The 15189-nt window shown below is 41.6% G+C and overlaps 1 protein-coding gene across 1 annotated transcript in view; it reads right to left on the bottom strand.

The window, feature by feature from the left end:
- The window catches only part of ltbp1 (latent transforming growth factor beta binding protein 1), a 94686-nt gene that overhangs the window by 33873 nt on the left and 45624 nt on the right, over positions 1-15189 (bottom strand). The window contains exons 9-12 of the mRNA XM_034898560.1: positions 13631-13804; positions 8201-8223; positions 7685-7787; positions 4226-4312 (exon numbers count right to left, since the gene is read on the bottom strand). Coding sequence (XP_034754451.1) covers positions 4226-4312; positions 7685-7787; positions 8201-8223; positions 13631-13804 — 387 coding nt within the window. The remainder of the gene's footprint in view (positions 1-4225; positions 4313-7684; positions 7788-8200; positions 8224-13630; positions 13805-15189) is intronic.

The raw sequence follows: 15189 nt of genomic DNA, 5'->3' as shown, positions 1-15189 counted from the left end.
GATCCCTGTGGCACCCCACAGGGCAGCGATGCCTTTGAGGAGCAGTGGTCACCAATCGCGACAGAGAAACTCCTGTTTACCAGGTATGACCTAAACCACTGGAGAGCGGTGCAACGGATGCCGACGTGCTCTAGGCGAGATACAAGGACTGCATGGTTGACTGTATCAAAGGCTGCTGTGAGGTCGAGCAGTACCAGCACAGCAGGATTCCGAGCATCCACAGACAAGGCAATATCATTGTGCACCTTTAACAGTGCTGACTCGGTGCTATGTCGGGATCTAAAACCAGAAAGAAAAGGCAAGTAAGAGACAGGTCTAAAATTGGAGAGCACAGAGGGGTCAAGATGTGTTTTTTTTATGAGTGGCCTAACCATAGCGTGTTTGAAGGCCGCTGGAACAGACCCTGAGCTAAGACAAGTGTTTATAAGCACAAGCAGACTTGACCCAACGGAGCTCAGAACCTCCTTCAAAAACTGTGCCGGAGGAGCACAGACATCATCAAAAGACATAATCATATTACTGATATTCTGCCTGATAGATGCCACTTTATCAGTGAAAAAAGACACAAACTCCTCGCAGGTTGCAGTAGAGGCATCGGACAGGACAGTAGGTCATGGATTAATGACAGAGTCAATAGTATTAAATAGCAATCTTGGATTATGAAAGCTGTTTGCTATAATGGAGGACAAATATTTGACTTGGCTTCCTTTAGAGCTCTCTGGTAAGCAGCCAAACTGACCCTTAACCAGCCCAGGGATACATGCAGTTTATCCTTTTTCCACCGCCGTTCAGCCTGTCTGCATTGTTGTCTGAGCAGTAGGGTATGTTCATTCAGCCAGGGATCTGACTTAGTTTTGGAAGTTTTTTGTCGAAAAGGGGAAAGTGGAGAGTAGGCTGTCTGGACAAAGGGGAGGAACCAGCCCACAGTCATCAGGCAGCTGAGAGTTTCTAAAGGCAGCAGCAAACTCCCCAGCCGTTGTTGGAGTAAAGATTCGGCGTCTGCAAGCTGGGGAAACTGACTTATTGGCAGGTGGGGGGGCAGTAAAGTCGAAAACAACAGGGAGGTGATCCGAGATAGCAGTGTTGACTATTTCTCTGAGAGAAACTGAAAGCCCATGAGAGATGACAAGGTCAAGAGTGTGCCCATACTCATGTGTTGGTGCATTAACAGATTGAGTGAGATCAAAGGAGACTAAAAGGCCTTTGAATTCGTTGGCCAGTTGATTTGCTACACAACAAACATGAATATTAAAGTCTCCACAAATCAGCAGTTTATCAAACTTTGGGAGAAACTCAGACAAAAACTCTGAGAACTCTTGAAGAAAGTCTTTTTTAGATCTGGGTGGGCAATAAACAGTGGCACACAGCACAGGGCAGGTAAGGTTGATCACGAACAGCTGCAGTTTGAAGCTGGAGTAATTATTGGCGGTTTTCGTCCGGTATCTAAGGTTCTCCTTAAATATAGCAGCCAGGCAACCCCCGCGACCGGCAGCTTGCGGGGTGCTGACGAAGGAACAGCCAGGGGGGAGGAGCTCCAAAAAGGCGCTGTTCTCACCTGGTTTCAACCAGGTCTCTGTCAACAGGAGGAAATCCAGATCATGTGTTGTAAAAAAGTCGTTCAAAATAAACGTCTTATTTGTAAGAGATCTGACATTTATTAGGGCCGTGTGAACTGAGCGTCGGTCAGTCTGGCGAGAAAAGCGACTGAGCAAGCGGAGATTTCCCGGCACACAGCCCCGCTGGGAGATCCGCACTTGCCGACAGCATGGGAGCAGCACTCCGGTGTCCCGAAGAACCGGTCGGAGCCACCGATATCTGTACTCCGTGGAACTCCGCAGATCGTAGCCACTGTAGTCTGTGATGGGTCCAGCTGGTGGACGACAGGGATCGTGGAAGGAGGAAGCCAGAAACATTTTCACTCCACCTCGCTTTCCGCGTTTTCTGCGGCGATTGTTGCGAGGTAACCAGCAGGAAGGACGCCGTAGATGCGTAGGTACAGACTCCAGATAAGGCGGAAGCCTCTTTGACTGTCCAGCAAAGCCGCAAATTGGCAGTTTTTCCAGAGATTCGCGATTAAGAAGTGTCAGGCGATCATACACCAGCAGCGGTGACACACTCCTTACAACAGACAGCAGATATAGGAAAAACATTAACACTCTCAGCAGAGGGAGACGGCCAGCCAAACACAGGGGCGCCATCTTAGCCAAAAAATTCTAATAGCAAATGCACAACATATCTGCTTCACGCACGCTTCTGGGACGCACCGCGCCTGGCTGAATATCAAGCGATTGCTTGTTGGGGTCGCTGCGTGTCCGGAACACAACACAATAGGGGTTAGTTTGTTTAGAGAATATTGCCCCCTTCCGTATTGTTTTTGCTTTTTTAACGTTTTACCTAAAACGCCATTATAGGTTAGATAGTTAGCTTGATAATTACCAAGTTAGCAAGCAACTAGCTAGGACTGAAATTTTGACTATTAGATCATGGCCACTAGTTAATGGCTGCCTAATGTGTTAGCGGTTAGCCCGTCAGCTACAGTAGTTTCACAAGCTTCTGGCACCACTTAAGTCATGAGGACACATGATTGTACTTCTTTTTGTTTTACCAAGCCTTAAAGAGAAGATCAGTTTTAAGAAATATTCCATCAATATTGGACTGAAAAAACTCCATTCACTGATTAAGACTCTGAAATGTGGAAGAGAGCCCTCAAAATAGATAATAGCTAATTAAGATGAATATCAATTCATCTTTGTGCATCCAGCACAGAGGTGTAAATGATACATTACCCTAGCTTAGCACAAAGGTTGGAGACATGAGGAATCAAGTAGCATAGCATTGTCAAAAGAGAAGAAATACTGCTCCCAACGACTCCAAAGCTGTCTTAATAAACAAGGCTGTTGGTATTGCAACATTTTGTAAAGTGAAAACAGAGTGAAAACACATTCCTCCAGCAGAAGAGCCAGAGGAAGTGCTAAGGAAGACTACAGAAGACCAAAAATAAAAATCTGCCTTCACCTATAAATTTGTGACCGTCACTTTTAAGATTTAGCACATACCAAGGACATTCAATTCAATTTCAATTCAATTTTATTTATAATAACATTGACTAACATTGACATTGACATATAACATTGACTATTTAGTGTTAAAGGTTGTCTCAAGTTTACAGAGAAAGTAGAGAAAGTCAGATAATTAATACAGAGAAAGTCAGATAATTAATATAGAGAAAGTCAGAGAAAGTCAGATAATGAATACAGAGAAAGCCAGAGAAAGTCAGATAATTAATACAGAGAAAGTCAGATAATTAATACAGAGAAAGTCAGATAATTAATACAGAGAAAGCCAGAGAAAGTCAGATAATTAATATAGAGAAAGTCAGAGAAAGACAGATAATTAATACAGAGAAAGTCAGATAATTAATACAGAGAAAGTTATATAATTAATACAGAGAAAGTCAGATAACTAATATAGAGAAAGTCAGATAATTAATACAGAGAAAGTCAGATAATTAATACAGAGAAAGTCAGATCATTAATATAGAGAAAGTCAGATAATTAATACAGAGAAAGTCAGATAATTAATATAGAGAAAGTCTGAGAAAGTCAGATAATTAATACAGAGAAAGTCAGAGAAAGTCAGTTAATTAATACAGAGAAAGTCAGATAATTAATATAGAGAAAGTCAGAGATTGTCAGATAATTAATACAGAGAAAGTCAGATAATTAATACAGAGAAAGTCAGATAATTAATATAGAGAAAGTCAGATAATTAATACAGAGAAAGTCAGATAATTAATACAGAGAAAGTCAGATAATTAATATAGAGAAAGTCAGAGAAAGTCAGATAATGAATACAGAGAAAGTCAGATAATACCAGAGAAAGTCAGAGAAAGTCACTCCTATTTTGTTTTTAACTGTCTATTCATGCGTTTTATTGATTTTTGATGCTTATGATTTTTAACTGTTTTTTTTTTATTTTGTTTAAAGCACTTTGAATTGCCCTGTTGCTGAAATGTGTTATACAAATAAAGCCGCCTTGCCTTGCCTTGCCTAGTTTCCTCCAGAGCAAGCAACAGTGCAACAGTGGCGAGGAAAAACTTCCTTTTAGGCAGAAACCTGGGACAGACCCAGGCTCTTGGTAGGCGGTGTCTGACGGGCCGGTTGGGGTTAGAATTAAGAGTGGCAATAACAGCAACAAGTGTGTGTGTGTGTGTGTTTAGTCTCACCAGCTGACTGGGTGGGGGCAATGTCCTGGCCTGCATTAGATGGCAGGATCTCCACTGGTTCGGGTGGAGAGCTCCTCTCAACAACCTCTACCAAATCAAAGAAATACACAGTGAAAAACATTAATTCCATCCAGTTTATGTTTATTTGAGTAAACATGTGTTTTCAACCAAAACTTTTTGTCTTCTTCTGTTATTTAGGGGTCAAGGTGCAGTCTCACCAGATGCGTTTTCCATCTGCGACAGAACATGTGGATTGTACAGTCCTGCTTTCCATCAAAAAAGTAAAACCATGCTTTCATCCTGTCATATACTTTTTAATTATGTTTGCATATCTTATATTCTCCAAACCGATGAAGGCTATCCTTCTGCCGGTTTAAGTCTTTCTTTTAAAGACTACTTTCACAGTGACAATCTGTTCTCAGCTGTCTCAGTAAGTGTGTACAGTCCAATTTGGCCTTTTCAGAGGGATTAGGGATCATTGATTGACGTTTTCTGATTGTTGAATGAATAGTCAGGGAGGGGTGTCACCAAAAACTGTCATAAACTGAGTACCTTGAATATCCCTGCCAAATTCTGTGGCAATTTAGGGAGTGGTGGCTGAGATACCTGGATAAAACAGACAGACAGATGCAGACAAATTGACGTTGCCATCCTTCGCTGATGACATGGTAACCCTAATCCATCAGCAGCAGTTTTGTGAATGGAAATGTCGATGACAACGGTTAAAGGAGAATGACCAGACTCCATCACAGGAAGGCTAAAAATAGGTAAAGAAGACTACTTTAGTACTGTGCAGAAGGGCTGAATATTCCACTTGTTGAACCTCTAAGCAGAGTAGGAGTCTTGGGTACCATCTTCAGCAGCTATCAGGAGAAATGTGAGGCGACAGCTGTCAGAATGATCTGTTAATGCTAGCGCTAGCTAGGTAGCTTGGCTGAACAAGAATTTTTTAACCAACCTAATGTTCCAGTTAACTTTGATTAAGAGAGAACACACATTGAGGGGGTCAAAGTTTGAGATGAAAACAGGGACAACATCCCCAAAAAAGTTGTTATATTTTAATGTCCACAGTGTTAGGAGGTTTAGCATTGCTAATCCTCTGTCCTGATTGACAAGTCTTAAAGCATCCGCTGCTTTATCCTTCTATTTTTCATCATTTACTAAATAAACATCATGCTGTATTGAAAAAGACTTGATATTGAGTCTATAAGCTCATGATAATGTTCACTGAGGTAATAAATCCAGTGAGAAGTAGACTCATTTTCTCATAGACCTCTGTAGAAACAGACTTCTTTTTAAAGATTGAATCGCCGCCTGCTGGAGGTTAGAGAGAATGCAGCTTTAAGGAGCTTCAGCGTTGGCTTCACTTTTCAGACACGGAACATTTTTACAGTCTGTGTTCACAATCAAGCATGCACTACCTGTTTCATGTTTCTACAACCCTTCAGTCCAGTGACCTTGTTTGTTTCCCAAGGGAACACTTTCAGGATGAAGTTAAACTAAACTGTGAATTATGAACATACAGCTGATACATTTACAGAAACACAGGTACTGTGTTTGGTAGCAGGCTGATACACCCAATGAAGGGCCCAATGACTGTGCATCATTACATATGCTCATAAGACAAACAACCCATCATGAATTTTTACTGTGGTAGGAAGTTGTTGAATGTCAGTTAACTTCTGATATATCGTTACATAATATATCTACATAAATTCTAGGTGCTCTGTTTTTTCCTGTATAACCGCACACACACATCTGCATCTGTAACTTGCTTGTGCTGTTTGGTAATGGATGACAGACATAGATTTTATGTTGTTTGAACAGTTTTGTATAGGTTTATACACTCATATGCGTGATTAGCACTCCTAGAAGTTATCTAAATGTATGATCGTATACAGTGGGCTGGAAAGTTTGGGCACCCCAAGTAAAAATGTATATTAATGTGCATAAAGAAGCAAAAATAAGATGGAAAAATCTCCAAAAGGCATCAAATGACAGATTAGACATTCATATAATATGTCACAAAAACTTAGATTTTATTTCATCATTTACACTTTCAATATAACAAAAAAACAAAAAAATTGCATCAGCAAAAGTTTTGGCATCCTGCAGAGTTAATACCTTGAACCCCGCACTTGAAAACGCTTATTGTATCCAGCCAAGAGTCTTTAATTCTTGTTGGCGCCCAAACTCATCTGACCCCTGTAGAACTTTTTGGCCAGATTGAGCAATGGTGCGTTTGGAGAAGAAAGGGCCCAGAATTCAATGAAAGTACCTCTGTCCAACTGTTTAGCATGGGGGGGTCCATCATGCTTTGGGGTTGTATTGCAGCCAGTGGCACAGGGAACATTTCACAAGTAGAAGGAAAAATGGATTCAAATGTCAGCAAATTTTTGTGAAAAAGCTGAAGTTAAAGAAAGGATGGCTTCTACAAATGGATAATGATCCTAAACACACCTCAAAATCCACGGTGGACTACATCAAGAGGCGTAAACTGAAGGTTTTGCCATGCCCTTCACAATCTCCTGACCTCAACATAATGTAAAACCTATGGATAGACCTTAAAAGAGCAGTGCGTGACAGACAGCCCAGAAACCTTAATGAACTGGAAGACTTTTGGAAGAAGAATGGGCACAGATACCTCAAACAAGAATGAAAGACTCCTGGCTGGATACAAGAAGCGTTTCCAAGGGCGGGGGGGGGGCAAGGTATTAACTCTGCAGGGTGCCCAAACTTTTGCAGACGCCATTTCTTTGTTTTCTGTTATTTTAAAAGTGTAAACGATTAAATAAAATCAAATTTTTTGTGACATGTAATCCAAATGTCTAATCTGTCATTTGATGCCTTTTGGAGATTTTTCTATCTTTTCTTGGCTTCTTTATGCACATTATTACAAATTTTCACCTGGGGTGCCCAAACTTTCAAGCCCCACTGTAAAATCATAAAAGGCCTAGAAAGAATTATGCACAGTTTTGCAAACTCATCACAGAACCTCAAGAAAATTGGCAGCTCCATCAGTCAAGGAGCTCTGCTGCTCTGAGCATGGCTGTGGTTTGTTATGATAAAACACTAAAAGAAGATGTATAAATGGCAGAACTAAAAAAAATTAAAGAATGAATACAAGAAGTAAGACTTTTTTTATGCCGGTGTACACAATGACATTTTAGGACTTCTCAGATTATTGTTATCAGCAGCGGACTCCTCTGTACTCTCAGCAGTCAGAGCTGCACATCATCCTAAACTGTACTTTCTCACACTTTAGCACACATTAGCGTGTGTCTTTCTCTCTATGTGTTTTTTCAAATGTTTTGCTAAAATTGTAAATGTGCTAATTTTAAAATTACAGCAAAGCTGGACCATAAAGACTATAAAGTGTTCTGAGCTTGACAAGCGGTGTCTGAGATGTCCTAAACTGCCCACCGTAGCACAAAGTTTGAAGGGAAGTGAAGTAGACACCTGGGTAGGCTGCCTCGATCTTGACAGTAGATACACCCGGAGATAGCTGGGGCAGGATAGGTTCAACTACTGGCCTATCACTAACCACAGGAACTACCAGCTCCTTCGAAGACAAGACACAGACAAGAATTCCAGATGGACAAGGTCCATTATTTCAACTTTCTACACTGCTTCTATCATGCAATGCAGGTGCTGCTATGATGCATTAGCATAAGCATTCAGCTTGCATGACAACTGACTGCAGTTTGAAAACAGGGTATAGACAGCTCAGCGAGCAAGCCAGAGAGCAAAGATACCTGCCACTTCTGTCTAGAACTTATTTGGGAGTATCAAGGATTTCTATGTAGTTTATGTATACATAAACACATTAATGCTTTACACACTGCTCAGTGCTTACCAGCTCAAAGCCATGCAGCGACATTGCTGACTTCATGCAAAGGTGATTGTGAAACTCTTCAGCGTCTATGTGCATGCAAACTGCTCCTACATCTTTACTCTCTGAAGCGCCCCACATACCTCATCTGGTGCAGCTGTTGCTACTGAACACAGAAAAAAAACTGTTTTAATTTTGTGACATTATTTAACTAGCTCTAGTAGTAAACTTTATCAGTTTATCATCTTGTGTGGGGATTTCCCCACAATGTCCATACCTACACATCTGATGCATCTACACAGCTTATTTGTCCAGGTTTGAGTTTTATTAGATGATCGTGAAAAGACAATTTACGAAATAAAATCAAAACTCATCTTGAAGTTTATAGTAATAATTATTATGTGATTACAAAAACAATTCTTCTTAGGTACTGTATGTTAAACACCTTCAAAGCTAACAACCAGATCTTTCCCATTGTTGTCCCTTTACTACACAGACCAAGGTTTCCAAGGTTCAGACCACATTCTTGGGTCTAACATATAACAACACCAGAAAAGCTTAGCAAAATGTTGGACTGGGTCTTGCTTTGGCTAAGATGTTGGACAGTTTCTCCTTCCTGTTGTGGCTGACCCTGACCCTGAATACTAACGGGAGGGGGAGGCTCCTCTCCATCTCTCAGCTAGGTATCTTTCTCTCTTCTGACAGGCTGTGGCTTGGCTGTGTTTGAAAGGAATGTGAAGTGAGTCAAAGCATTTTCATCTTTGTCATCTACAATCAAGTATAGCATGGGGAATGTTGAAGATTTGGGTCCCTAATCCCATGAAAGACAGGTCATTGATCAGGTTTTCTAGTGTTACTTTGGAGCTGTCATTTGCAAAAGTGTAGCCATTTGTCACTGGGACTCTGGCAGTGGGAGGCTGATAAATTAAGACCACAGAGAGTTGATGGTGGGTGGTGGAGCTTATTTCTTAATCATTCATAAAAAAAAGCAAAGAAATGCATTACACACATCTCCTTCAGCATCCCCTATACCTAATGCAATCCATCAGAGGTGCTGATTTCTTTGACAGGGCACTAACTTCAGACAAGTAAATATTAATGTCTCGGTATCTCAAGCTGTTGCAGGGCAAATTCTGTAATTGTCAGAATGAGACTGTGGCGTTCCACTCTGGGGGCATGCTCAGCTGAAAGGTGATATGTGTTTTTGTTTTATTATTGCACTAATAGAAAAGAAAAATGTCTACCCTGGCACCAGCATCAGCCACATTTTCTGTGGTTGTGGCTGTTTTCTTTGTATGAGCAAAGTGCCCAAACTGTTCTGTTCTTGGCTGCAACAACCAACAAAGTCTTCATGTAGCCCACTCCCATCATCTGGGAAACACAACCCAGTGGATTAAATTTTTCCTTTGACTGAAATATCACCACAACAACTGGTAAACTATTTCTTAACAAGGATTAGTACAAAGCAGGATTCACTTAAAAACACTTTTTCTAAACCACATACAGAAAACGCAGAAATGGTGTACATGAAGGGCCAGAGACAGCTTTCCTATCTCCAGAGGCCCAGGCCATTTGCTGTGTCTGCAGTAACATGCTGAGGATGTTCTACCAGGTCAAGATTTGTTACTTTGACTTGTGATAGTGAGCGAAAGGTGAGACACAAAATAAGAAAATGGGGCAGGCCACATAAGGTTGATAAACTCAAACATTGTTCTTCTCTGGATTTTTTGGCAATGAAAAGTAAATTACTAAACCAAGAACCCCATGTCATCTAGATCTTGTATAAAATACTGCTAGTGGTCTCAAAGGAAATGTAAAGTTTTTGACATTCCAAACATGGAGAAGGATTTACTTAATTTATATGTGTGTGTAAATATATATATATATATATATATATATATATATATATATATCAAGTTGAGCAGTTCACGTATCTTGGGATCCTATTCACAAGTCATGATAAAACACATGTGAGATTGACAGCCTGTTAGGAGTGTCAGCTGCTGTGATGCAAGCTTGCCACACATGATAGCAAGTGAGGGGTTCAAGAGTTGCGGATGGCTGTGGTTGTGAGGCCCTGTTTCCACGTAGAGGGTTATTTTGAAAAACAGAGACAGTTCCCTTCGTTTGCACGCAAACAGAGAATTCAGAGAAGGCAATTGATTGTGCTTCAGAGCTGAGTGCCAGTGCTGTTTTCTCCTGCTGCAATTTTTCTTACCAAATTGGTTTAATCTCATTTCTGTTTGTCTTTTGCTCTTAGGGTTAGAGTTGAGTGTTGGTTAGAATGTTACAGTTTTACAGTATGAAAAAGGAAAGGAAAGTTTCTTCGTCAAACCCCAAGAAAAAGTATGCCTTTTGTTTTTTGGAGACTGTTACCTAACTGTCGAGCTTTGAAGAAGCAACTCATTCCAAGGACAGTATAGTAAAAGGACAAGCACATGACAGGCACAATCGAACAAGGTTATATGCAGCATCAACGGGTCTAAGGTCAGGCAAACAGTAACAGCCATCTTCTCAGAATGGGAGTGTGGAAAAACATCAAGAAGCTAATCAAATTGACACATGTGCAAAGTCGGTACAGTCACGTGCTTCAAGACAGTCAAGTGGAGCCTCCACAGCTAGCTCCTCAGCAATAAAAGCTTGGGCTAAGGCAGAGGCTGGCCGTACTCAACTTTCCTTTGCAGAAGAAGCCAGAATAATAAAAGGAGAAAGCTGACCTTGAAGCAAGCCTCCTTATATTTTAAAAGTCAAAGGGCTGTTGCTGCTGCAACAGCTGAAGCTGCTACATATGAGGTCGCGAGACTACGAAATGAAAGTCCATGTGTTTGGAAATAGCCCATCACTAGCCCTGTCTATTTATTGCATGAGGCGCGCTGCAGCAGAGGGTCAGAGAGAGTATGGCGCTGATGCCAAGCATTTTGTCGTAAGGCATTTTTATGTTGTTGATGGACTTGCATCTGCACCAACCCCTGAAGAAGCGACTGACATCCTAACGAGATCATAGAAGATGCTAGCTGACTCCAACCTTAAATTGCACTAGATAACATCCAACAGTCACAAAGTTATGGACGCTTTTCCAGCTGATGAGCGGGCCAAGGAACTGAAGGATTTGGACCTCAGGTCAGATGATCTCCCCTTACATCGCAGCTTTGGGGTCCTGTGGAACCTGGAAACAGACAGTTTCAGATTCAAAGTGTCTCAAGAGGTAGGACCATACACTAAGAGAGGTGTTTTGGCCACAGTATGATCCTTTAGGATTTGTGGCACCTAAAACTATGCAGGAAAAAGCTCTCCTTTGTAAGCAGAATGACTGGGATGAACCACTTCCTTCAGAAAAGAAGGAGGAATGGAGTAGGTGGAAATAATCATTTAAAGATCTCCAACATCTCCAGATAGCAAGGTGCTATGTTCCGTTCCCACAGTCCTCTACCCAAAGAAAAGAGCTGTGCATCTTTTCGGACGCCTCCATAATAGCAACTGGAGCCGTTGCCTACTTAAAGTCTATCAACGGTGACTGTCAGCGGTGCGTTGGATCCATAATGTGCAAATCCAATCTAGCCCCCATGACCATCACAAATACCCTCCCATGACTAGAGTTCTAGCTGTGGAGCTTTAAGAGCTCGTCAGAAAGGAGATAGACATTAACATGGATGCTTTGAATTTCTTCACAGACACTAAGTCCTTGGATACATTTGCAACAGTACTAGGAGACTTTACACATATGTTGCAAACAGAGTGACACGCATCCATAAATCTTGAAATCCTGAACAGTGGCATTTCATCTCTACAGAGAACAATCCTGCAGAACCATGCCACTAGACCTATCCATAATTCTAACTTTCAACACACACACTGGCTCTCTGGACCATCATTCTTAACACAATCCAACCCAGAACCAGCACAGACTGACATCTTCACTCTAGTGGAACCCGAAGTAGATGTGGAGATACTACCTGATGTAACGACTTTGATCACAACAACTTCAGAAACACAGTAGAAGTCAAATTGCTTTTTCTCATTGGATGACTCTGTGCCGCACCCTAGCTGTGCTCATCTGTGTGGCAAGATCATTAAAGACGACTTCAGATCAGAAAAAATGTCATGGATGGAAGCGTTACACTGAAGCAAGAACCCTGAGGGACTTTTATGCCAAAATTGTAATTATTCTCACTGTGCAGTCTATAATCTTCAGGAATGGATTCAAATGTCTGGAAACGAAGCAGACATTAACAAAGAGTCCATGGGTGCACAGATGGGTGTAGGTGCATTTGTTATTTAAACAACGTGGCGCTGGACGTGAAATTAACATTTGCGTCGGTTGTTTCCCTGTGCTGCGGCAGGTGGGCCCAAAGTGTTGCTTTTATCTGAGGGACAGTAATAAGATCTTCTCTGAATCACCTTGTGTTAAATCTTGTGAAATTGTTTAGAGGCACAACCTTATTGTGCCAAGGCAGGGAGTGTTATGACCTCTCTGAAGTCAATTGAGAAGAGTTTGGTTTTTCAAATAAAGTGTGTGTGCAGCAGCGCCCCCTTTAGGCTAACAGCAGTAGCAGCTTTAGTTTAAGTTTCACTTCCAGTTGTAAATTTCCATCAGAAGTCAATTAAGTGAGCAGAGTGCCAGTGTGGTTTCTCCTGCTGCATTTTTTCTTACTAAATTGTTGCCTTGGACACTATTTTTCTGTAAGTACTGTATGTATTACTAAAAAATGTTAAAAGTTATTGTACTTGGCATATCTTTGCTTTATTGGAGATTTCTAATGTCAAATCACTAAATTGATAGTTAGCATGGCTACTAGTTATGACTGTTGCTATTAGTTGTGGATTGCACTATACTTTGGTTTCATCTCATTTCTGGTTGTCTTTTGCTCTTTGTTACAGTTTGTCAGTATAAAAAGGAAAGGAATTTTCTTTGTCGAACACCTAGAAAAGTTATGCCGTGTGTTTTTTGGAGAACTTTACACAAAAGCAACTCATTCCAAGGACAGTATAGAAGTGTTTTGTTGCTATTTTCAGGATTCTGATTGGCTAATGTGGTCAAGAGCTTCTCGTTACACTGCCACCTACAGGTTTGGCATGCTCTCGACGGCATTGATGGCATATCTACACGGGTACATGTAACCCAACACTTTTCTGAAAAGTGACCGCTATGCAACATGTTATTTTTGAAACCGGAGAGGTTGAAATCTCCGATTCCTTTAAAAGAAACCAATAGATGTGTTTTGGTCAACTGGTCTGCCTCATGGCCACATTCTTATATACTCTACATTGTTTTGGGCATGATACTTTGAGGGAGAGACCTTGGTGCCCACTGAAGGGACTCCATTTCCCAGCTGGACTAGGAATTCTTGGGGATAACTGGGAGAAGGGTCAAAAGAGGTTTTGATTGCTTGTCTCACTCTGGTACCACTGCAACCTTGACTAGGACCAAGGTCAGTCATAATTTTGATCTTATTAAACTGCACAAAAGTTATCATTTGTGATTTGATTACAATAATCTGTATTTGAAACACTCAACAATGATATGTGTTTAATATGTGTACATGCACTAGTGATGAAACATGGTTTGGACTCACCTGGTACACTCTCTTCGGGTTTCCCAAAAGCTTCCACTGGTCTCTCCGGTGTTGGCAGGGGTTGGAGGGGTAGAGGCTCAATGGGTGCCTGGTGAATGGTGACTGGCTTATTGACAGGCGGATTTGGTAGAACAGTGTAGCCCATTCCACCAGGACAGATGTCTTTGAACTTAGCTACATAATAAAAAATAAAAGTGCTATCATATAAGTGAAAATAAGAAGTGAAAATAATTACAGAAATGCATTGGAACCCTCACACACACCGTAGTCCTTCCCATTCTGTTGGTACCCTGGGACCACTGACACTCCCACCCCCCATGTGTTCTTCCATCTCTGCCCCTGTCTAAACAGACACTTTTTTCTTTCCATTTAAGTAAGTTTTAATAACTTCTTATGACCTCTGACGGTCAACAAATCATGCAACTCTGATTTTGACTTGTCTCAGTGTCTTTCGTACCAGCCGAAATGTTAAGCAGTGACTTCAGTCCCCCTGCGAGTTCATCTTCACTGTAGTTCATAGCCGAGGTAAAAGGTATATAAGATATAGGGAACCCTTCACATACAAACCACCATAGGATGTCTTGATTCCACTCTGCCCTGCACTACTTTCCCTCTTCCATGTCCTACTACAATCTCTGTCCCTGTTGCCTCTTCCCAGCCTCTGTTGAGAAACAAGCCAGCTCTGCTTGCCAGCTCCACTCCACACTTGCCTGAGCCATGGTGTGGAAGCAAGCACCACGGCAGGATGTCAGGACAACTCTCAGGCCCAGCCCAACCTCTACGACTGGAAAATCATTACACCATTCTGATGGATGGTGAGGAGTACCCTCCGCCCTGCCATGTCCCCGCGCTGCACATCCTGGTCATTCCATACAGTTAGCGCAATTCAATTCAATCTTCCACCGAACTCAACAACTTCCACCCTGGTCATCAGCAGATCCATGGTCAGAGACCTCTATATTCCCCCTTCATCTAACAGTCTATTGCTTCCCAAGTGCCAAGGTCCATGACATCCAGTACAAACTTTGAAGCATCCTGGCCTGCCATGCTAAAGTCAACAAGATTATAGTGCATGCGCTAACACAAACAACATTAGAAAGAGGCGCTCAATTGCATTGTAAGGAAACAATAAAACTCTCATCACCAACCTGATAAGACGGAAGACCACAGGAAGACGTATTGTCATCTCTGGGCCTCTCCCCACCTACAGAAAGGGTGCTGAAAGATGGTCCAGACTGTTCAATCTTCAAACCTGGCTGAAACGCTACTGTGCTTCCCTAAGCATCCCCTATGTCAACAACTTTGACTTGTTCTGGGAGAGGTCAGCCTGCTGAAGCATGATGGTCTCCACCCAAACTCACATGGTGCCAGGCTGCTCTTTAACAACATAACCACAGTAAGACATTAACATTCTGTAGAAAATATCATAGATTTTTGTCCCCCAGGTATTAATTCAAATGGCACTGTATATGTGGATGGATCTGAAAATGTTTACTACAGGGAAGCATATAGTACTATAACTACCATAGATCAAGCTGCTTCGTGTAATAGCTTGACAT

This window comes from Etheostoma cragini, chromosome 17, assembly GCF_013103735.1.
Source record: "Etheostoma cragini isolate CJK2018 chromosome 17, CSU_Ecrag_1.0, whole genome shotgun sequence".
Taxonomy (NCBI): domain Eukaryota; kingdom Metazoa; phylum Chordata; class Actinopteri; order Perciformes; family Percidae; genus Etheostoma; species Etheostoma cragini.
The sequence above is the reverse complement of the archived record's forward strand: the minus strand, read 5'-3'. Positions and strand labels throughout refer to the sequence as shown.